Here is a 22,855-nt window from a genome sequence, read left to right as displayed (position 1 = left end):
AGATGAAAACATCATAAGCCTCGTTGTAGGTCTCTGCTTTCAATACATCAGAATAGATGTATTCTGCTTTCTCTACCATCACAATAACACCGCTTTTCTCCCTGAAATGCACATGCATTGGAATGGCTTTGGCCAGTTTTCCTATTAGCAAGAGGAATACAGCAGGTTTCATAATGCATTTCCTCTGGCAAGTTAAAATCCTCTCTAAACATCTGACCTTCATTTTGCTCGAACCAGCAGCCCCTGGCCCAGGCATCCCTATTAGTGAGGTCTTTTCAAGAGCTCTTGATTTTAGAGAATCAGGAAATCCCAAGCTATCCCCTGAATTCAAAATATCATGTGGGAATACAATGATTTAGCTGGATTTTTAAAAGGATAGGTGTAGTCAATCGAATAGAGTGGTTCAGGAATACTCCTTGAGAGTTAATTTAATCCCACTGGAGTTTAAGACAGTAAGACTGTGGGCAACCAAGGCTGCGAGAAGTAGGAACTTAAAAACGTCTCAAAAGCAGAAATAACAGCACGAGTGTAAGAGAGAAAGATCGAGTTCTAAAAGGAAGCCAGTTTTGCAACTAGAGAAATAAAATGAAGAGAGGAAGAAGACAATAGTGGAGAATGGAATTGATATCAAGAAGAGAGAGAACAATGATGAAAAAATAAACACCAGGGGAATACAGGTAAAGATGAATCAGGTGCATCATGGGTATAGCTAGAAACTGTGGCAGGAAAAGGATGGGAATGTAGAGAAAGGCCGGTGGGGGTGGGGGTCCGGGGCAGTGGGAAAAACAAAGGAGCAGTCCATGATGCCTATAAGCCTGATGGCCACATGCCACCCCTCTCTCAAAAGCGACCCCTCCCATCCAGTCCTACCTGGCCGGAAGGACGGTGGTCACCACTTGAGAGCTTGAGGGTTGGGGGGAGTAAAGTTGGGGGAAACAGAGGGATCCTCATGGCAAGTTTCCGACAAGAATGAGGAGGAACCGTCCCCCTGTGTGGGAAAAAAAGGGAGGCTGTCATTTTTGTGGCATTGAAATTGATTTCTAATCATTGGCTGTTTCAAACTCTTGGTCTGGGAGCTCTCTTGGAATACCTTCTACAATGGAGATTGAAAATCTCCATCTCCTTTGTCTATTCCAATGCTTCCAACCACAAACGCAATGGGATTGGCAATGGAATTGTCCTTGGTTCTTGCCTGCCCTCTGTAGGAATTAGATGTTAAATATGACTGCAACTAGTAGTTTCAAAAAATTCTTTACAAAATCGCACTACTGCCAAGAAACTTGAAAAGAGATTGAATTGAATCCCTGACAGCAACTGAACAATGCAGCCCAATGAGTCTGGGCTGAATGGCTACACTTTTCTGTTTCAAAGAGAGAAAACTATTTTTTAAATACATGATGTTAGTTTTGTTAGACCTCTACATAACTCATTTGTTAAAAAATATGTATCAAGCACCAACTATGTGCCAGGCATTGTTCTTCGGTGCCTAGAACTCAAGAGCATCAGTGAGCAAAACAGTCCAAGCCCCTGCCCTCCAATGTAAAAGCAGCTTGTGTTCCACTGGGGAGGGATCAACACTGAACAACACACCTAAGAAAGAAGTAAATGACCTAATGAGAGAAAGTGAGAAATGCTCTGAAACACAGAAAGTAGAGCAGAATAAAAGGAAGAGGAGATACCAGGAATGGGGAAGTGGTGGTAAGAGTGCACATTTAAGTAAAGCAATCATAGAAGGCCTCTTTGAAAAGAAAGCTTTGAGCAAAGACTTGAGCCATAGAAGGGAGGTGCCCAAGCAGACCCTTGAGAGAGAACATTCTGGACAGAGGTCCATACAACAGTCCAGGGTGACATTGGCTTGGCTTGTTGGGTCCCAACAAGGAAGCCAGAATGGCTGGAGCAGAGAGGAGGTCAATGAGGAAACGAAGAGGAGATACAGCAAAGTGCAGTCAGATCATGTTGGACCTTGTAGACTTTTATTTCTCAGAGAGATGGGAGCCATGAAATAGTCTTGAAGTGGGGAGTGAGCTGATTTATGTGGAAGTGGGAAGACCATTTAGGAGGTTATTGAGAAATCCAGTTGAGAAATGATGGTGGCTTTGACTGGAGTAATGGTGCTGCAATTGGTACCTTAACAATTCTAAAGATGTCCTAACCCTTCCATAGCATTTTGCAAGTCCTGCAGTATTTGTGATCTCACCTAGAAGAAAGTCCCAATAATCAATTAAAAAATTGCAACAGCTCATTATGTAGTTCCTAAAATCTAAGAACTACTTAAAAAAATATGTGAGATTCAAAGGAAAAAAAAATCCATTCCAGCCAAAGCTAGAAGACAACATATTTCCTATTTTCTCCATGTCACCAAAACCATATACATGCTGCTGGCTACTATCTGAGACAGGATTTCTCCTATGCTAGCATAATTCTGGAAGGCAAAATCCATTTTGATGCCAAAATAGTTAAACATAGTAAGCTTCTCTCCAATTGTATCAAGTTGTTTGTGTGTGAACACATGTGTGCATGTGTGCATGTGTGTATGTGATGGTCACAGAGGGTATGTAGTGGAGAATGCATGCAAACTGTCAGAAACACCAGGATCTGTTTATTATTCCATCACAAGTATTAGCAGAAATCCAACTCTATTAATAAAACTCTTTGAAATGTAAAACTCTTTGGAATACAGAAATACTACTTGAACCTGGGTTTCAGCTACAAACTCAAAGACCTCCTCACCAAATTCAAAGATTATCCTCAGCAAATGATTATAATAAGTGTAGAAGACTCCAGGACTCCAAGTGGTAGGTTGGCTACATTAATATGACCTTAGGCAGAATACGTGGGAAACAGAAAATGTGACTCTTGCTTTTAGAAACTGTTTTTCCCATTTTGAACTGAAATTTCCTTTAGCATTTTTCGGCTCCCTGGTCATGCATTTCTCCTTCTGCAATAGCTTTTTCTCTGGTCTCCGCATGCTACTTCATCAAATGTTTCAAAGTACCAGGACATCTCCTTTTTAGATATTCTCCAGGCACATATTTCTTGTAGTTTGAATTGGCCATCCTTCCCCTGAAAATGTTGAGGGCCATGGTAAAATCAGGTAGTGGTACCTGAGGTAATGAAATCTTTACATTCCTTGCCTTAAATAGTATTTAAGGGGTGCATGTTTGACTCTTTTTATTATTCTGGTTATACCAAAGCAGGGCTTTAAGAACAAACTAAAGATACATTTGGGTCAAATCCTCTAATTACTATTGGCAAAATTCACATAAATCATGCTCAATGATAGGCACACGGGGTAGAAGTGAACCCAAAAGATTTTGGGGGTCATCCAGGGTTGTGTGAACTCTTTTGTTAAGGGCAATCTTATTCATGATATTGATCACAGTTCTTGGTGGGAAGACTTTGAACCCCATCAACATATACACTCTCTGCTCTAGCAGGTGATGAGTATTCTCTTTGGATACCCTCCCCTCCAAACTATAAACCCATCACTGCACTCTCACATTTCCTCATCTTTAAGAAAGAAAGTAAGGACAAAGAAAGGGGAAAGAATTTCATTAATGGGGTAGAGAAAAGGAGGAGGAATCAATGACAACCACGTGAATCTCCATTCCAATTTTGTTGAAGTCTCAAACCCAGATGCCTTACAGGGGCTCATGAGTAGCAGGAATCCATGAGGCAGCCTGGGGAACGCCATGCAGGCCTGGGGAGCCCCTTCTCTGCCCTAGAGATTTGTTTAAGGTTGGCTCTCTGTAATCATATAATCTAATTTTTTTAAAGGTTTATTTTTAAGTAATCTCTATACTCCATGTAGGGCTTGAACTCACAGTCCTGAGATTGAGTCACATGTTCCACTGACTGAGTCAGCCAGATACCCTTATATAATCTAATTATTAAAGAGAAATTATTTATTTTTATTCTTAAAGATTTTATTTATTTATTTGAGAGGGAGAAAGACAGAGATAGTGAGAGAGAGGAGGAGCTGGGAGGAGATGGTGCAGAAGTAGGCTCCCCACTGAAGAGGGAGCCCAACGTGGAGCTTGATCCCAGGATTCTGGGATCAAGACTTGAGCTAAAGGCAGGACCTTAAATGACTGAGCCACCCAGGTGCCTCGAAATTATTAAGATTTCCAAGTATTAAATAATAGCATGAGGATTTTGTAATATGCTGACTGGCCTAGGCTGAACTACATTTCCCAGAGTTCCCTTTCCAGGTAAGGTGAGCTACAGGGGAGACTCTCCCGAGAGGTGGAGGGCTGAGGAGGGAGGCAGTGGCCATCTATAACACACACATGTTTTTGCAGATATGTTGAATGGGGTCTGGAATTACTTTCCCTTCTCTTTGGGCCTTTCTTTGGTTGCTCTGACTCCTGGTCCAGGTATGTGTGTGTGTGTTCGGCTCTGTGGTAAAGATTCAGTCTTTTGCAGGTTCTGCTTCTCTAGGTGAACTCCAATCAATACAGATATTAATGAATTTAAACATATTAGAAAGACCATGTAGGGATTTTCTATTCCCGGTTAGGTTACTTGGACCATTCTTCTCACTGAAAACAACTAAAAAAGCTAGATTCGAGATTGAAAATATTTTCTTCAAAGAACCTAAGAACTGTAAAAATTTAAAGAATGATCTGGCCCAAACTGCAGAACCTCAAACATAGATAGAGAAGCCACTTTTGCTCTGATGGGCTTTTGCTAATGCTGGAAATTGAAACCATCTTTTGAAAGCCTGGTACGGTGGGGCCACAACTCAAAGCCTGTGCCCTGTACAGAATGAGGAACCTTAGGGGAAACTTTCCCTACAGTAAGTGAAACATACAGAGAGTAGACTTGAAAATAAACCAAATAGCACTTATGGAATCAAATAGAACACAAAAGCTAGGATTAAAAACCCAGTAGAAAAGTAGAAGAGCAGTGTAAACAAATTTTTCGTGAATTAGAAAAGGGGTCAGAGAAAAATTGTCCACTGGGTAGCACAGAGAAATGAAAAGATGGAAAATACTGAAAAGAGTTACAAGACTGAGTTGAAGGAGTAAAGGTTCATTTTATTTTATATGTAAATAATGTGATGGAAGCCATTTTTACTGACACGACAGCTGAGTTGCTACAGAAGTGAGGAAAGTTACCCATCCAGCCACCTCAAATACATATTTAGAGACATTTTAGAAAAACTGCATAGAACAAACACACACAAAAAAATCCTAAATGCAAGAAAAGGAGGAAAAATACAAGCTATTATCAAAGAATTACACTAAGACTAACAGCTTCTCCATAATAAGAGAAAGCAGAGGACAGGGGAATTTTATCTTCAGTGTGCTAAAAGAAAATAACTTCCAGCCTAAAATTTTATACTCCGTCAAAGTGTCCTTCCAGAATGAAGGTAAAATAAAGACATATTTGTTCTCAGACAAAAATGAAAACAAAACCAAACCCCCCAAAGAGTTTGTCATTGGTAGACTGTATAAAGGAACTTCTAAAGGATGTAGAAAATAATGGTCCCAAATGGACAGTCTGAGACACAAGATAGAATGCTGAACGAAAAATCTTGTGAATATGTAGATAAGTCTAAATCAACACTCACAGTATAACATAGTATAAGAATGTCTTATTTGTTTAGAGATGTGTACACAATCATTAATAAATTTCAAAAATAAATCAGGAGGAGACAGAGTCAAACTGTTCTAATGTTCTAGCACTGCCCAGAAGAGTCAATGTATCCTAGCTTTACATCCAAGAAAATAATGAATAACTACATTTTTTAAGAGGCAGTTATTCACATTGATAACAATGGGGGAAAAAAGTTTCTTCCACAGGAAAAAAAACACAAAAAAAGCCAAACCATTGGGTGGGTCTACCAAGACTTGACAATGAGCAAAACATAGTCAACAGGCAGCCAATTTGCACTCTGTGGTCTGGCTTTGTTGAGGAGGTCCAATGGGCGATGGCAGGGAGAATCCACATTTCCCCCATCAAGTTGCAAAGGATCAGGGAACACACAAATGAATCATGTAAGGAAGAGGCTTTTACTTTAAATGCCCTAGTCTCTTTCTCCCTGAACACTGGGAAGGCAGGACTGAATCTTCATTGAGAGTTCTGTCTCAGGGCTCAGTGGTAGATCTGACAAGACTAACTTCACTCAGAGGGATGAGTCACTCATCCTGTTCATTCAAAGATGTCAGGGAAATGAGGAAAATCAGTCTATATTCCCCTGGTAGAGGAAAAAAATAAGAGCCAGTAGGCCACATGATGAAATGTTCTTTCACTATAAATTAAAATGCCCTAAAGCTTCCTGAAATTCTCTCTTATTGATGAGCTCAATTTAAAACAGAAAACCTGTGTCCTAAGAAGTATCAAAGACAAATTAACTGTCAGAGGAAAAGTAAATTCCAGATTTATTGACTGTTTTATGAGGTTATGGAGATGGTTCATTAAAAAGTCCCCTCTTCTTGTAATGAGAGCGAGTGGCTGCAAAGTGATCAATATACATTGGAATATTTGCAACAGATTTGGGGCAACTCTGATTAACGATGCTTCAACATGTTAAATAAATCTTTTCAAAGTGTTCAGGAGAAAGGCAGAGTGTCCTTTTTATAATCAATCAGTTCAGAGTTGGACGTGACCACAGAAGGTATGGTTTCTCTCTACTGGCAGTTGGGTTGTCAGTTGCTCCTGTCACCCTTTGTATACATATATACTTTTCCTAATGGTCTTGGCAAACCCAGGGATGGAAATCCCAAGGAAACCTATTATGTCACCTATATAATTGGTGGGGTTTATTGCACCCATCTTAAGGACTCCACAGCTATGGATTTCATAAAAAGACACATCTTGAACAAAGCTGAAAATAGCATACCCTCAGGGACTGAATTAAATATTTCACTGCTAGGATACATGCAACTGAACATTTCTTCAGAATTTAGAACTTAACTGAAAAGGAACTGGGTATTCTCTTTCAAGGATGTCTACTGCTGTTTGTAACTTAAGAAATTTCAGAAGGACTTATGCACAGGAATGCATAGTGTAATTCCACATCAAATTGAGTTGCTTCTAGAAATCACCTACTTCCATTTTCCCCAATACCTTCAAGAATTACATGCAAAAGGAAAAGACTCATTGATCTCTTTTTTAGTGGGGGAAAAAATAGAGTCTATATATGAAAAAGGCCTAGTGCATGTCACAAAGTTGGACATTCTAAAATAAATTTTCACACTGTGTCTGGCCAAATTTGGTTCTTTACCAAATATGTGCCAGTAGAATGGAAGTCCTTGGTCCCAGTGTGGAAATGAAATGGTCTTGACTGAGGCCCATTATCTTCCAACTGTTCTATTGGAGGATGGTAACAATTTTAGGAACTTGAGTTGATACTTACAGATCATAAGCCCGTGGTCGAGTAAAAGGTTAGAAGGTTACACTTTGGATTAATCTTCATATGTAGTTCGGTCTACATCCAGCCAGAACTCCTTGCCATTGAAGAGCTGTTGTCTTTCAGCAATTGGGTTTTCAAATTTCTTTTGTTAAAAAAAAACTTGTTCAATTTTCAAGGAGTTGTTTGGTTATCAAAGGCTTGGAAAACTCTGCAGCTTGTAATTGTGGTTCAGAACAGCTCAAAATAGTAATACTAGGAAAATATAGGCATGTAAAAATAGCTTCCTCCCTGTTTTGGAGGAGGTTAGGAACATTAAACACATTATTACATTAGTTAGAATAAGTGGACGAAGAGAAACTAAGTGATTATATTTGACGTGTTGGTGAAAGAAACTAACAAATGGGAAGACATATGATGCCATGTAGTGTATATATTTGCTGTAGGCAAAAGATTAGCCCTGATTGTTTTCAAGGTATAAAACTGCTCATTGCATCTTAAAATACCTGAAGAAAGAACTCTACTCCCCTCAGTAACCTCTGGCAAAGTTAGTCATGCTTTCCTCTTCATAGGAAGATTGTAATTATCTTTAATATTACCTACTATAGAGTCAACTCAATTTCTTTGTCCAACATTCAGTGATGGAACAGCTCATAAATTTCTAGATGTCATAAAACCATTCCACTTTCTCATCTTTCTGACTGAATGCAACGGACTCAGTTAACCTTTTATAAATACTACTGGTTGGTCTCATTCCCTTGAGTTACTGTTCTTTCTTTATTGTTTCTGCTTTTGTTAATTTCCCTCATATCTATATCTAGCTTTAAAAGGCCATTCTGATACTGGATGTGAAGAGGGATTATTTCAAAGCCAGTGCTATCCTATTTCTGGTCCACATCCAACAATTACAGGAGTGTGGATGAATGCTATGCCGGTCTGGACTTTCACTTGCCTATATTTGCTTCCCTGTGCTTTGTGCTTTCTCCACATAACCTACATTTTATCTTATTCATTTCACTGTTTATTATTGTTCCTTCTTATCACAGACATTTCCTTTGATTAGCCACGGTGTCCTACAATATTAACTGTCATGATTTCTTGTGTTACTGTTAAAGTCATGGTTGTAAAGCACAACATTTCTTAAGCCTTGAAGAGCACCTCTTAATAAATGCTTTCATTTGACATGAAACCAAAAATCTCCAAGGGCAACCTTCAAATCCAGACACAAAATGGTAGTAAGGGCAACATGGATGAAAAGCAGAGAGGTATCACTGTTGTTCCTATTTAGTAAAAAATGAAGGAAACAAATCAATGCTGATGAGGCTGTGGAAAAAAGGAACCCCCAAACACGGTTGGTAGGAATGCAGATTGGTACAGCCCCTGGGGAAAACAGTATGGCTTCTCCAGTGTATCCACTACTGGGTATTTACCCAAAGAAAACAAAAGCACTAATTTGAAAAAGTACATGCACCCCTATGTTTACTGTAGCATTATTTACAATAGCCAAGATATGGAAGAAACTCGAGTGTCCATCCATAGATGAATGGGCTAAAAAATTAAGTATATATATATATATATATATATATATATGATATATAGATGAATGGGCTAAAAAAATTAAGTGTATATATATATATATATATATGTATATATATATATATATATATTTGTTTTGTTTTGGACAGAGAGAGAGAGATCACAAGTAGGCAGAGAGGCAGGCAGAGAGAGGGGGAAGCAGGCTCCCCGCCGAGCAGAGAGCCCGATGCGGGGCTCCATCCCAGGACCCCGGGATCATGACCTGAGCTGAAGGCAGAGGCCCAACCCACTGAGCCACCCAGGCGCCCCATAAAAAAATTAAGTATATTTATACAATGGAATATTACTCAGCCATAAAATAGAATGAGATCTTGCCATTTGCAATACCATGGATGGAGCTAGAGGATATTATGCTGAGTGAAATAAGGCAGACAGAGAAAGACAAATACCATATGATTTCACTCATATGTAGAGTTTAAGAAACAAAACAAATTAAAAAAAAAAAAAAGAAGAAACAAAAAATCCAGACTTTAAATATAGATTACAAACTGGTGGTAGCCAGAGGAGAGGTGGGTGGAGGGTTGGAAGAAATAGGTGAAGGGGATTAAGAGTACATTTACCATGATGAACATTAAGTAATGTATAAATTGTTGAATCATTATATTGTACACCTGAAACTAATATAAACACTGTATATTAACTATACATCAATAAAAATGAAAAAATAAAAATAGAATCAATAAACTTAATACCTCAAAAAGGCCTCTTCTCCATATACCATGACTTCAGGGGTTAGAGCTTCAACATGAGAATTCTGGGAGGACACAATTCAGTCCATAGCACACTGATTCTGATTATTAGCTATATTTGGGCAGACTAAACTGATCATGTACAGACAGGCCCAGAATTTTACAAATAAAACAAAACACAAATGAAGGCCAAAGAACTACTATAAATTCATAGAAACACTTCAGACCTCTTGCTAAGGACCAAAAAAAGAAGAAATGGGAAATTGGTATAAATATGGTAGTGGCACACACTGTTAATTATCTACCTAATTGCTATTTCTATTTCTTTGATAACAAAACATCAGTTTTGTTCAGGTGCCTGTTGACTATGATACTGAGGAGAAGCTGGACTTCCCTTCACCCTTTTGAGTGAGCCTTAATTGCACTAAACAATCATACAAATGACACCCACCTGCCTGTGATTTAGGAATGGGTATACGGCACAATCTTAGCCAATGGGGAGAAGGGTATCAGGAAGATTTAGGAAAGTTTTCCTTAATTCTGTAAGATGAAGACTTTGCCTTTGAATGGTTTTATGTGATGTTGTGATGTATAGAGCTATGGCAGCCATCTTGTGACTATAGGTTTATAGCTGAGGCATGAAAGGCAACAAAGTGAGATGGCATGGTAGAGATTCTGAAAATACCTGGACTCTTGATGAGGTTGGTGAGCTGTTAGATTAACCAATCCTCAAACTGTGACATGTCTGAACTTTCAATAATATGACTTACTAAGTTTATTATTGTATAAGCCAGTTTTAATTGAGTTTTCTGTAAAACTGCCACAGAATGCACCCGAATGAATGCTGCCCAACACTTATTCTTCTAATGTGTAGTTATACTAAATGCAGAAGTTTACAGGTGCTTTAACACCTACCAAAGTTGATTTTAATCATGATGACCTAATGCAGTAACAGAATCTATTTGTAGGGTTTTTTATAGCGAGTTATATAATCAAAACACATTTCTGATTGCATTGTATCTGTGAGACAAGTAGCTGACGATTTTAGACCACAAACAAAAACAAAGCAAAATAAAACTCTGTGGGAACAACAATATCTCAGAAGAGATATATCTTTTTCAAATACAAAAACTGGTTAATGAGATAGCAGTCATAACCAGGATATATTATGTCAGTGTACAAAGTAATGACATGTGACTTTAGACAGCATGGATTAAAAATGTGTATATGTGAATATATCACCTAGGACTGATTATTAAGGTGTTAATGTGTTTCTTAAATTCCAGGTGGACCTAAATCTTTTGCTCCAAACATTTTGAAAGATCAATCCTAAATGGAAAATACAGCAATTTCTGAAATTATCCTAAAACTTATTAATAATGCATAATCAACTCAAGATGATGGCTAAGAATATTTAAATTGCATGTTTACATGAAAGACATAAAAATTAGCAGCATGTTTAAGTAATTATTAATTCTCAGATTTTCATTACTGCTTCATCTATATTTCCAGGCCTAAAAACTTCAGGAGTTAAAAATATTAAGTAAATCTCCTGTCTAATAAATACAAAAGGAGAAGAACAGAAAAAACTGTAAAGATATATTTAGACTCAGACACAAAAAATTCTATAAGCAGTAAATTGATGAATGGACTATACAATGAAATGAAAACAACATTGAAACTTTGCAGGTTCATAGAGTACTTGTATGGAACAGCAATACCTTTTAGAGTAGATATTTTTAACCGTGCATCGAAAAATAATAAAACTGAAAAGCACATTTTTTCACAGACAAATATTCAGTGATGAATCAAAATGTATATAATGATCTAAAATCAAGATGCTGTTTGCCAACCTAAAAGTATTTGATTTATAGATGATCAGTTTGTGTAAATTTAATATTAATGAAAAACAGTTGATTTTGACCGAACAATAAGGATAAGGTAATTTTCAAGAGGAGTCACAATATACTATTATATGGGGGTGGGGGGAAGATTTGTTCTTTTTTTTTTTTCTTTTTCTGGTTTATGAGAGCATTTTGTTGGCTAAAAACCGGGGTGATTTTGGTACAGAACGTCCTCTGCTGGACAGAGTCCGCCATTACAACATTTTATCAGAACCGAAGACGCCTGGTTAATTCCACTAATTCTCTCTATTCTGGCAGAGAGAGAAGGAAAGTACTTTAAAGACATCTGAACCACACTTCAGACCAACTGCAACCAAGATGTCAGGATCTGGGTTTGAGCATTTGCAATGTGTAAAGCTCACCAGTAGATGATAAATGTGTACTGAATATCGCTGGAAAGATTTTCACCATGGTTGAGGAAGATACAGGAGTTTACCCTGTAGGAACAGCTCTGAGAGACCGTGTGCAAAGTACATGACTTACAGAGATCTTATTTTAATTGAACGGAAAGAAAATGAAATTACTGCGTATTATTACTTGGTTCAGTTTACCTTGGGCTTTTCGTCCAGGATCTGTTGACGTATCTCCTTGTGTTTCTCTACAAGTTTTTCTTGCCGTTTACTTTGGGCCTCTTCTAACTACAAGAAAGTTACAAAGAAAGTCATTTTCATCTAAATGTGCAAGGGAATGTTTTCAGAAAAAAATTGAAAGCTTTTCAGATCTATGGCATACATTGAATTATTTCATATCTTGAGCAAGAACTGTCCTTACAAGTGTAGGAGACTGTTGGTAAATGTTGGTCCTGGGTGATGGGGGACACAGCGTCCAGGTGGGGGTGATCTATAGATTATGTTGATTTAATAAAAATTAACATTTTTGTTAATGTTTGAAAATTTCTGTAATATCAACTTGAAAAACAGAGAAGTGTCTTTGGAGATGGCCATCTTTCCTCGCAGTGATGACAACTACACGTTCTTTTGGGGGCTCTCCTATTGACCTTATACTTCTGGGCTCCTGTCTTTGGAAAGGATTCTTGACATCTATTTTTTGATGACCCTTTTTACCTATAGGTTTGCAATTAAACTTGCAGAAACACTGATTACAGAACAGCTGCTCTGTAAAGCAGCTCTCCCAGGTGCTGGTGATAAACGGATACCAGGCTCAGCATTTTCCTTCAGAGGCTCACACTGTGCTGAACATTCATATGTGGTTGGCAAAACAGAGAGAGATTAACTGACGTACCCTCTTGATGTACTGCACCACCTCTTGGATGTATGACCGGATCATCTCTGTCTTTTCCCTAAGAGCAAATGACAACTAGATCATTATATGACGTCATTCAGCATCAACATATAGGTGCACCTCGGACTTTCAGATGAAAGTTTCCAGAACTTTCTACATTCTCATTGCTGCTGCAAGAAAGGTACAGCCTGCTAGCTCTGGACAGAAAGCAGGTTCGGCCCACCGGCAAGCAAGCTCTGTTTTTGCTAAATGCTGGGAACATGGCCGGACAGCATGGGAACTGAGGATTGGGTTTTTGTTTTTTTTTCCCTAAGGACAACTCTTTACTCCATCTTTATCTGAAAGATCCCTGGGTGCGCCTTAGTTCTTTGCTGAACTGCTCTATGATTTCCATGTTAAAAACTTTACAAAAGGGATCTTTGGAAAGGTTAATTAGAGGAGAAATTTCACAGATGGGTCTTTAGGTGGTTATGAAGTCGTTATCCTGGGGGTGCCTGGGTGGCTCAGTGGGTTAAGCCTCTGCCTTCGGCTCGGGTCATGATCTCGGGGTCCTGGGATCGAGCCCCGCTTTGGGCTCTCTGCTTAGTGGGGAGCCTGCTTCCCCCTCTCTCTCTGCCAACTTGTGATCTCTGTCAAATAAATAAAATCTTTAAAAAAAAAAAAAAAAGAAGAAGTTCTTATCCCGAACGGAATAAAATAATCCCCAGGTGACAGGTAGGGGAGAAGGGGTTCTTTCTCCTTACTCTTCCATTTGACTTTTGTCTTTGGATTTAGCTTCTGTTATCTTCTCCTGCCTTTTTTTGTCCATCTTCTTCTTTAACTCCTTCTTCTCTCTGAAGTCAAAACAGAAGTAAGAGGGGGGATAAAAGTTAAATAAACAGCAGATTTTGTGCAACACATTTGTAGACAAAGGCTACTGGAATGAGAATGCAGGCTTACTTCTCACAGATTTCTTTGAGCTTCTTCAGCTGATTATTCTGACATTCTTCAGCAACATCCGTCAATTTTTGAATAAGCTGGGGAGAGAAAATGTGTTTGCTGTTTTACATGATCACAAACAAAGCATCCTCTCCCCTGGATCCTCCAGACAGCAGTGTCTGGTGTTTAGAAAGCAGTGGTGGATGTTTAACAATAGTTACAGTTACCAGGCATCTAACATGCCAAGCAGACATAATTTAAAACCATCACATTATCTAGGTTTTCATATGAACATCTTCCTCTTATCTCCTTTGTAATTAAACAGGATTCCTTAGATTATTGTCCTGGTTTCTACAGCTTAGCTCAGTGCAATGACAAATAACATGGAGGTTCTGGCTCCAGTCCCCACTCCAGGACATCGAAAATATGATTTTGGTTAAGACTGCTACATTTTCTGAACCTTCATGTTCTCGGTTATAAATGGGATGATCACTGCTTTTGTCTCTTAGAAATACAGGGAAGCTCAAAATCACATGAGGATGATATGAAAAATGTTATAATCAACTGTGAATTGGAATTCTGGGTTTCCACCAGATTCATTGTTTGCCTCAAGGACCATGAGTTGCCCATCTTAGATAGAGATTGGTGTTTGGGGGCACCTGAGTGGCTCAGGGGTTAACCCTCTGCCTTTGGCTCAGGTCATGATCTCAGGGTCCTGGGATTGAGCCCCGCATCGGGCTCTCTGCTCAGCGGGGAGCCTGCTTCCCCCCTTTTCTGCCTGCCTCTCTGCCTACTTGTGACCTCTCTCTCTCAGTCAAAGAAATAAATAAAAAATCTTTAAAAAAAAAGGCAAAAGAAACTGGTGTTTGCATCCTTGTATAGGTAACTTCCAAAGACCTTCAGAAATTCTCTCTATAGTATGGTACCCCTGAATTTTCATGCATTTCATGAAAGCAATTCTTTTACTGTTTTGCATCAATTTTCTTATCAAACCAAACTTCAGAGGGCAGCAACCATTGTCTGTGTTTGCATATCCTTGGCCCTCTGCACCATTCCTAGTGTTCAGTAGGTGCTCAGTTAAATGCTTATCAGTTACATGAAGGTCATTTTGCTTTCCAATCCCATCTCTTTCTCTGTTCCACATGAAGAACCTATAGAATTTTCTACCATTACTCAGGCAGTGGTGGCAACTGGACTCTACCGTTCTGACTGGAGCCCCAAGCAGACGGTGTGGGCTTCCTCTGAAAGCCCCCCACTGCTGTCGGCCAGTGATGGAGATTCTCAGATACCGCAGGGTAAGTGACCTGTTGCTGCAACAGGGGCAAGGCGATCTAATCAGAGTCCCAGCAAACTAACTAACCTTCTTCCTTCTTTCCTTCCTTCCTTCCTTTCTTTTAATTATGTTCAGTTAATCACTGTATAGTAAATACACCATTAGTTTTTGATGCAGTGTTCAACAATTCATTAGTTACATATAACACCAGTGCTCATCATAGCACGCGCCCTCCTTAATACCCATCACCTTGTTACACCTCCCCCTAACCGCCCTCCAATCTGAGACCCCAAGAGTAATATAGACCAGGAACTTACAGAGACACTCCATAGAAACAGGGACGGTTCAGACAATAGGATGGCATAAATACATATCTTTCAGTAGTAACTCTCAACGGGAATGGCCTAGATGCTCCCAGCAAACTTTCGTAGCTGATTTACATAGGGCCAGCACTGTCTGAAGAGTTTTAAGCCCTGTGAGGTTGTGCTTCTAGCTTTACATAGGAAGTCACTGACACCTGTGGCTCAGGTCCTGGGCCCCCAGCCTCAGAGGTGGTAAGTGGCAGAGCTGGTGCAAACCCAAGAAATCAGGCTCCGCGGCTGGTAGCCTTCACCACTACCCCATGCTCTTTTCATTATGATTTTAGAAATTATTATTAAAAAAAAAAACAACCCTTCTTATGTAAGAGGATAAAAACTTAAGGGAGAAATTCTCTTAGAGAACTACAACAAAGTAGGCACAGTGACTTAACATTAACGTGAAATTTGATGCATTCATCTATGAAGTGGATTAAATTGGACAAATATGAACTGGGACTCGGGCCAACAGAAAATCTATTTGATCTTTCAAAAGAGATTGCCTGATCATGACCATCACAATGAAAGAAATCATGAAATATTACAGCTTTGTAGTGCCATTTATCAAGCTGTCTAGATGTAAAATGTCGATGTGCAAAGACTCTGGAAATTTCCTTGAGGAGTCCTGCAATCTCTACTCTAGCTGAGGGTGTGCACTCGGCCCCTTTCCTTCCCCCACAAGCTCTTTCTTCTCTCTCATTCACTCTAAGGGGTTAAGAGGGTTCTCCCCAACCTCAGCGGCAATATCAGAACCACTGCCGGGCAGCTTCCTAAAAATGCAGATTCTGGGGCCCGTACTTAGGTCTATAGACTCCAAATGTCTAGGGGGAGGGCCTGGAAGTCAGTATTTTCAAAAATCTCTGGTGATTTGGATACTTTGCCTGATCTGGGGGGTCTCTGAGGGCCTGTCCTCATTCTACAGACCACTGTTAGATCTCCCAACAGCGCTTTTGATTTCAACGGCCTTCATACTTCTGTTTCCACTTTGTCATCTGCATCCTTCACCTGATCCAGAATATTCTCTCATGGATTATGCCCCTACCTGCTCATATGTCTTGCTTTCCTTCTACCTCCAGCCCTCATCCCCACCCAATTCTGACTTTTATTTTGATTTGATGTCACCCCCTAGACCACTGGCAGCACTACACTCCCTCAGAGTCCCACAGCATCTCCCTGCCTGCTATACCCCCTGGCCTTCCTCATTGTCCCTCCCTCAGAGCATCTGTCCTTGCTCTGGAAGAGTTCCCACCCCCTTTGCTCCCGAAACACACTCCTTTATCTAAACTGTTCAATTTAGCCACAATCCAACAAATATTTATCAAGTACTCTAAACACCTGACATTATTCTACAGACTCCTAGCTCATGAGTTGGCTTTCTAGATCTTGTCACTCAAAGTGCAGTATAACCATGTCAGGCCAGCAGCATTGGCGTTGACTGGGAACACAACAGAAATGCAAATTCTCAGGCTCTACCCCAGACCAACTAAATCCAAATATGCATTTTAAACAAGATTCTCGGGAGATTTGTGTTCATGTCACAGTTTGAGAGGCACTGTCTAGACTATTGAGAAAGATGGAGGCAATTTAGAAGAAGCCCTCTGTTCTGGACTGAATGTTTGTGTCCCCTGCCAGAATTCATCTATTGAAATCCTAACCCCTATGTGATGGTATTCGGTGGTGGGGCTTCGGCAGGTGATTAGGTCAGGAAGTTTGAACTCTCCTGATAGAATTAGTGACCTTATAAAAGATATTCTGCAGAGCTCTATTGCCACCTCAGCCAGGTGAGGACACAATAAGAAGATGGTCATCTAGGAACCAAGAAGTGGGCTTTCACCAGACATTGGATCTGTAGCCACCTTTAATCTTGGAATTCAGTCTTCAAAACTGTGAGAAATAAGTGTTTGTTGTTTCTGCCACTTAATCTATGGTAAGAGACTAAGACATTCCCTCAAATTCCCTCTTTTCTGTCTCAAAAAATCTTTGGCACTTTATCTGCATTCTCTTTATTACCCCAAACTCAGCTCCCTCCTGTCTGACATGAGGATAACACTTCCTTCCTGAGGTTGTTGTGAAAGTTAAAAGGAAAAACACACATGCAAGTCCTACTAGACCACTTTGTAGGTTCCTAACTTGGTTTCCTTACCCTTCCTTCCAAGAGGAAGGTTCTCGCCCTTGTTTTCCATCCTGTCTTCTCCAACCTGTGGCAGGACCTGATCTACCATTTCATTTTCGCCTCTCAAGCTTTCTTCTGCCCTGGACACATTCCCTTTGCATGAAAACCCATTTCTGCTTCCCTTACCCTCCCAGAACCCTCAACTTTTCTTCCATGTTGGACCTTCCTTTCATGTCTATCCCTACAGTCGAAGACCAGTGGCTCCTGCTAAAGTTTCGATGCCCAAGCTGCATATGCTTCAGCTGCCCCATGACATTTACACTTGAACCATTGGAAGTCACCTGATTTTGCTTTAAGGTTACAAAAATTGTTTTGTTATTGGCCATTTTTCAGGACATAACTTTCATTATTCCAGAGATTCACAATGTTTCTTACGTCACAGTGTCCTTGGGATCTCAGTAATTTTTTCAGGGTACCCTTAGGCTAAAAGAAATAAAAGGAGGGCTCTATTTATTCATGAAACAATTAGATCCAAACTTAATAGTAGTACTTTGCACAGTGTCCAACAGATGTTGCTGTTTCCTTAAAAAAATGTAAAATATCCCATCATGCCCCTGTGAGTTCAACATGGCACGTCAGGATGACTTTACGCACAGCTGGGGATCATGACTTTATCCTATCCTTTTTTGCCAACCACTCTCACACAAAAATCTCTTTCTTTAATTTATGGTATCTCCACCAATTACCACAGTTAACTCAACTCTTTTAGGGGCTTCAATTAATTTCAGCCTCATCTACTGCCTTTGACCAACTCCACCGGAGGAAGGCTCACCAGGGTCTCACCATTTCTACAAGCAAGTTTAGGATGTGTCTTGCACAGAAGACAAGTCATTGTATTATCCCACCGATTATCATCAGATAGTTCAAAAGTGGGCATTATATTTGAATTTCTTCTTGGTACTTTCCACATCTAAGGAGTCACAGAGATGTGTGAACTGCTCTGGTTCCTGTATTTTGAGACTTTGTGTTAACAGCATTCTGATGCAGATTTTTGCTAACTCCGGTCTGGATTCCAAGAATTCCTTTCCTGCTCTCAGTCTCTCCTTAGTCCTTCCACTCCATTCCAAATGTTTTTCCTTCTTCTATCTACCAAAGCCTTAACTGGCCCTCTATTCTCAAATATGTTATGCTCCGGCTCCAAATTTCCTGTCTGGGCTAATACTCATCATATCCAATAACCTAGTCAGTATTTTGCTCTCTGAACTGTTCAGGCACACACCTGCTTCTATATTTTGTCTCTTGTTATTTATCTATCTTGATGATATTTCCATTTGGGTGGGAGAGAGCACAATATAGGACATTCCCAAGATTTGTAGAAAGTTCTATTATGCTGGGCTGCTCTAACTAAGAAGAGTGGGTAGTAATGAAGGTCTCTACTTGTCCATGCCCCTTTCCTTTCTAACCAAGCCAGCCTTTGGTGATAACTCCCATTTGACCGCCGAGATAACTCGAGGCTTGGCCCCTTAACTGGCTTTTGTAATAGATACCAATTATAGATACTGACCTTTATATGCACATGATTTCTTATTGTTCCCTAAAGGAATGCCACCACTGCAATCATTTCTAATGACTCTTTTTGGAACCCCAGACTCTACACAAAATGGGTGCTCAGAAAAAGATTGTGAATGAAATCTTTTACGTTTTAAAACCACAGTGATCTTGACCTTGGTGACAATAAAGAAGCAGCATGTCCAAGCCATGGATTGTCTTATTGGAAATACTTTCAAAACTATATAGTTTGGGTACTTAATGAGCTAAGTTTTGTTTCTTTAGAAACAAATGCCTTATTATGAAATCCAGGTATGTTTTTAAAAACAAGGCTTTTGCATACAACTGATGAAAACTGTTTCTGTAGAATCACAAAGAATATGTGTTTTAAAAAGGACAACATCTCTGAGTTTAATATAGCAGATATGTGAATGTCTTTCCATCGTGTGCTCAGTTAACCTTGGTTTCCCCCACTCTTCCATACTACAAACCCCTCCCTGTAGCATTCTGCCCTTTCCAGCTATTTCCAAAAGTCCCGTCACCCTTACTGTAATTCTGCCCTTTTGATATTTACTGTTTTTTCCCCCTTCTACTACTTAAGGTCCAGGAAGTAGAATGATTAATATTGTGTCTTTGTTAATAATATTCCACTATTGTCAGACTCCCATAAAACTGGCAATGGGATTATATATACATCAGTAAGTGATCCCTTTCCTACGCTAAAAAGAGAGTTGGGGCTTACTTCTGGTTTTCTCTACCCAACACTACTTCTCCAGGAAGAACTTCTTCTGTTTTCTGAGAACTGGCTCTGTGCCCAATGTGGTTCCTATGGGAGCTACTGTATTCTTTATCCCCATCCCTTGCCCAAGGTAACTGGTCCCAGGGGAGGCACTGATCCAAGTTGGGCCAGTCATAACCTGACCTTAGCCACAGGTGATTGGTCTAAGGTTGCAAGTTTAGACAATCACATGACCCTCATAAGGCTTTCCTCCAGATGTTTCCAACCTGCTACTGGAGAAAGAAATATAACCTAGATGGGCTGATGTCTATGTTTTCTGACAGGGGGAAGCCTGCATGCTGTTGGAAAAGAATAGTGGTAATACACACTGAAAAGCAGTAGAGAGAGAGAAAGAAGAAAGGAGGGAGGGTAGGAGAAGGACAGGAAGGTAAACAGGCAGACAGACATGGAAAGGGCTGCCAGTGACTTCTGGCATCCATTTCTCCACCCCTTCCCTTCCCTGGTGTGGATGGTCAGTCTTTCCTCATGTGACCTACCCTGTGCATTTCTCTAGTATATAAGTAAGTTTAACATGGATTTCTGTCACTGGCAACCAAGAGAATCCTGACAAAAAGTAGAAATAGAAAACCCCAAATAGGAAAAAGGAACTTCTCTGAGTATCGGGTTCAGGATTTCTATTGCATGGGATGTGAAAATGGCACCCATAAGAGGGATTTTTCACACAATAACTGGAGTGCTTTTGAACTAACGTAAGGATACACTCCCTTTGGTGTATTTATTGGCAGACAGGTTCTACTCAAAGAACTATTCAATCATGCATTAGTCACAAAACTCACTGAAGATAGGAAAGAAGAAAAGGTTAATTTAGAATTCCCAGGGCAAAAAAACCCAAAACAAAACAAAAGAAAACAAAAAAACCAAGAGAGTACGTGGTTAAACGGAAATGCGGTAAACAACATTTAATTTTAACTTTTAGTACGATTCTTTTCTCTGGCCCAAAGGATTAGACACATTTCAGTTATTGGGCTTTTTTGTTTACCACTCTTGACAACTCTCCTAGTTAAATGTTCCAAACCTTTTAAGGAATGAAAAAGAAAAGCCCCAAGGGAATACAATTTCATGCTTGTTTTGAGCTCCATGCTGAAATTCACTTGGGTCCGTCCTTTGAGGGTAAGCGAATGGTTTCCATGGAAGAGAATAATTCCTTGACTCTAATTCAAAAGGGATTAAAAAAACAAAAAACAAAACAAAAAAACATGTGGACAGAAGTTGGCCTGTTCAGTCTCCTCTTAAGAAGGACAATTTTGGAACATGAGCAAAAGTCCAATATAGAACGTTCACACTTCAGGCACAACCCACCTTCCTTTGTAAGGACCTATTTTATATTTTAGCAAGAGGCTTTCATTGAGGTTAAACAAAACCTTGTTGTTTAACCCTTAAACTGTCCCTGCTCCCCTTCCCCCAGGGGATTCACTTAAAAACAAGTCTCGGAAACCAGCTCCAGGTAATAAAGCCCAGATACAAGGGTGGGTCAGACCAGGTGGAGACATCTGATCGGTAGAGGGTTGCATACTGTCACCCTAGCTACCAAGGAGTATGGGCCTCTGCCCTTTGGGAACCCTTTTGGCACCAATCCTAGTCAAGGTATAATAGGCTGATTCAAATGTCTACTAGGGTAAATTGTAATTCAATTGGTCACCTAGCATCACTGTGGAGTTTCCTGTGTGTGTTACAATCTCATTGGTCACCTGTGCGTGGCCAGGCCCAACTGCATGGCCTTTGTGCTTAAAAGCTAGACTGTGAAACAGAGCAGGGTAGCCCTCTCTTGTAAGAGGTGCGTCCCCGAACATTCGGTTAGATTCTTGATGCTTGGCGCGAAATAAAGCTTTGCTTGATCTTTGTTTTGTATCAGTCTCGCTCCTTTAATCACGGACCCATTATTGGGGCATAACACCTTCCCCCCTTCCAGTAATATCTAGAGAAGCTACCACCTTCTTTTCTCCTCATTAAAGCATCCACTCTGAATTTTCACTCTGGTTTTTCTTTTTTTTTCCTTTTACAAAGAATTAATTTATGATGTTTCTAAACCAAGTAATGATCTATGGACTAAACACATTACTGAGAATTTAAACGCAAGGTGGACGTTCACACTGGAGTGTATCCTGGCCATTCGAATTGAGAAATATTCAGTCCAGTCAACCAGTATTAACTGAGCACCTGTGACGTGCTGGGTACTGGGCTGGTGATGGTCCAACCATGAGCTGACAGACAGACTCAGTCCACATGGAGCTGATAGCCTCCACTAGCTCTCTTTTCTTTTCAGGAGGACACCATCTTGGACTCCAAGGGCAACCATCATTGTCTAAGATATCCTTTCATACCTATGAAATTATTATTTTTTTAATTTGCATAGCTATGTAGAATTTATAGCAGCTTATTTAAGTCTAAATGTTAAAGGATCCTTGGAATTTTTTTCCTTGCTGGGCAAAAAAATAAATAAAAATGAAAATCTGACCAAGATTCCTGATCAGTGTCAATAAGCTAGCCCATTAAAGCTGTAACATTTAAAATTATTTTTCACCTTTAAGTTATGCTGAGGTAAATGCCAGCTTTTGAGCTTTCTGGAAATAGATCAATGTAGCGTACTCCCTTGAATGATATTTCTGGTATTCTTTTATGAGGCTATCAACTGGAAATACCTTCAAACTTTTTAAAAAATCAAGAAATTTGATAAAGGGAGTGTGGAGGCCGACAGGGAGGTCTACTTAGGGCATGCTAATGATGCCTGGGTTTTGCCAATGAGAAGATGTTTGCATTTCATCAAGTTAATTGAGATTAACATATCTGATTAAATCAATTAAAAAAAAAACCACCACCAAACCACACAATTTTAGGGTAAGGCTTTGTAATTTTAAAAGATGTCAAGACCATTTAATTCAGAATAAATAAGTAAATATTGGTCACCACTCAGATGTGGGAAAGTAGCAATAATGTTCAAACTGGAGGTTTTCAAATAATTAGCAAAGGAGATCTGATTAAAAGATATGTGATTTGTCCTGTGGTTTTTTACTAAAATAGGGCAATAAATCATGGACTTAATATTTCAACAGTCCCTTTGGA

At 39.6% G+C, this 22,855-nt stretch overlaps 1 protein-coding gene across 3 annotated transcripts in view; it reads right to left on the bottom strand.

Moving 5' to 3' along the window:
* The window catches only part of PLCB1 (phospholipase C beta 1), a 684,602-nt gene that overhangs the window by 68,710 nt on the left and 593,037 nt on the right, over nt 1–22,855 (bottom strand). For 2 of the 3 annotated variants that reach the window (XM_080813475.1, XM_080813476.1), the window contains exons 28-32: nt 13,728–13,804; nt 13,532–13,621; nt 12,789–12,846; nt 12,098–12,184; nt 871–988 (exon numbers count right to left, since the gene is read on the bottom strand). In XM_080813475.1, coding sequence (XP_080669601.1) covers nt 890–988; nt 12,098–12,184; nt 12,789–12,846; nt 13,532–13,621; nt 13,728–13,804 — 411 coding nt within the window. In that variant the 3' untranslated portion in view covers nt 871–889. The remainder of the gene's footprint in view (nt 1–870; nt 989–12,097; nt 12,185–12,788; nt 12,847–13,531; nt 13,622–13,727; nt 13,805–22,855) is intronic. The other variant, XM_080813477.1, reaches the window with a different exon arrangement.

Source organism: Martes martes, assembly GCF_963455335.1.
Source record: "Martes martes genome assembly, chromosome: 9".
Lineage (NCBI taxonomy): Eukaryota > Metazoa > Chordata > Mammalia > Carnivora > Mustelidae > Martes > Martes martes.
Note: the sequence above shows the minus strand (reverse complement) of the source record. Positions and strands in the feature narration are given on the sequence as shown.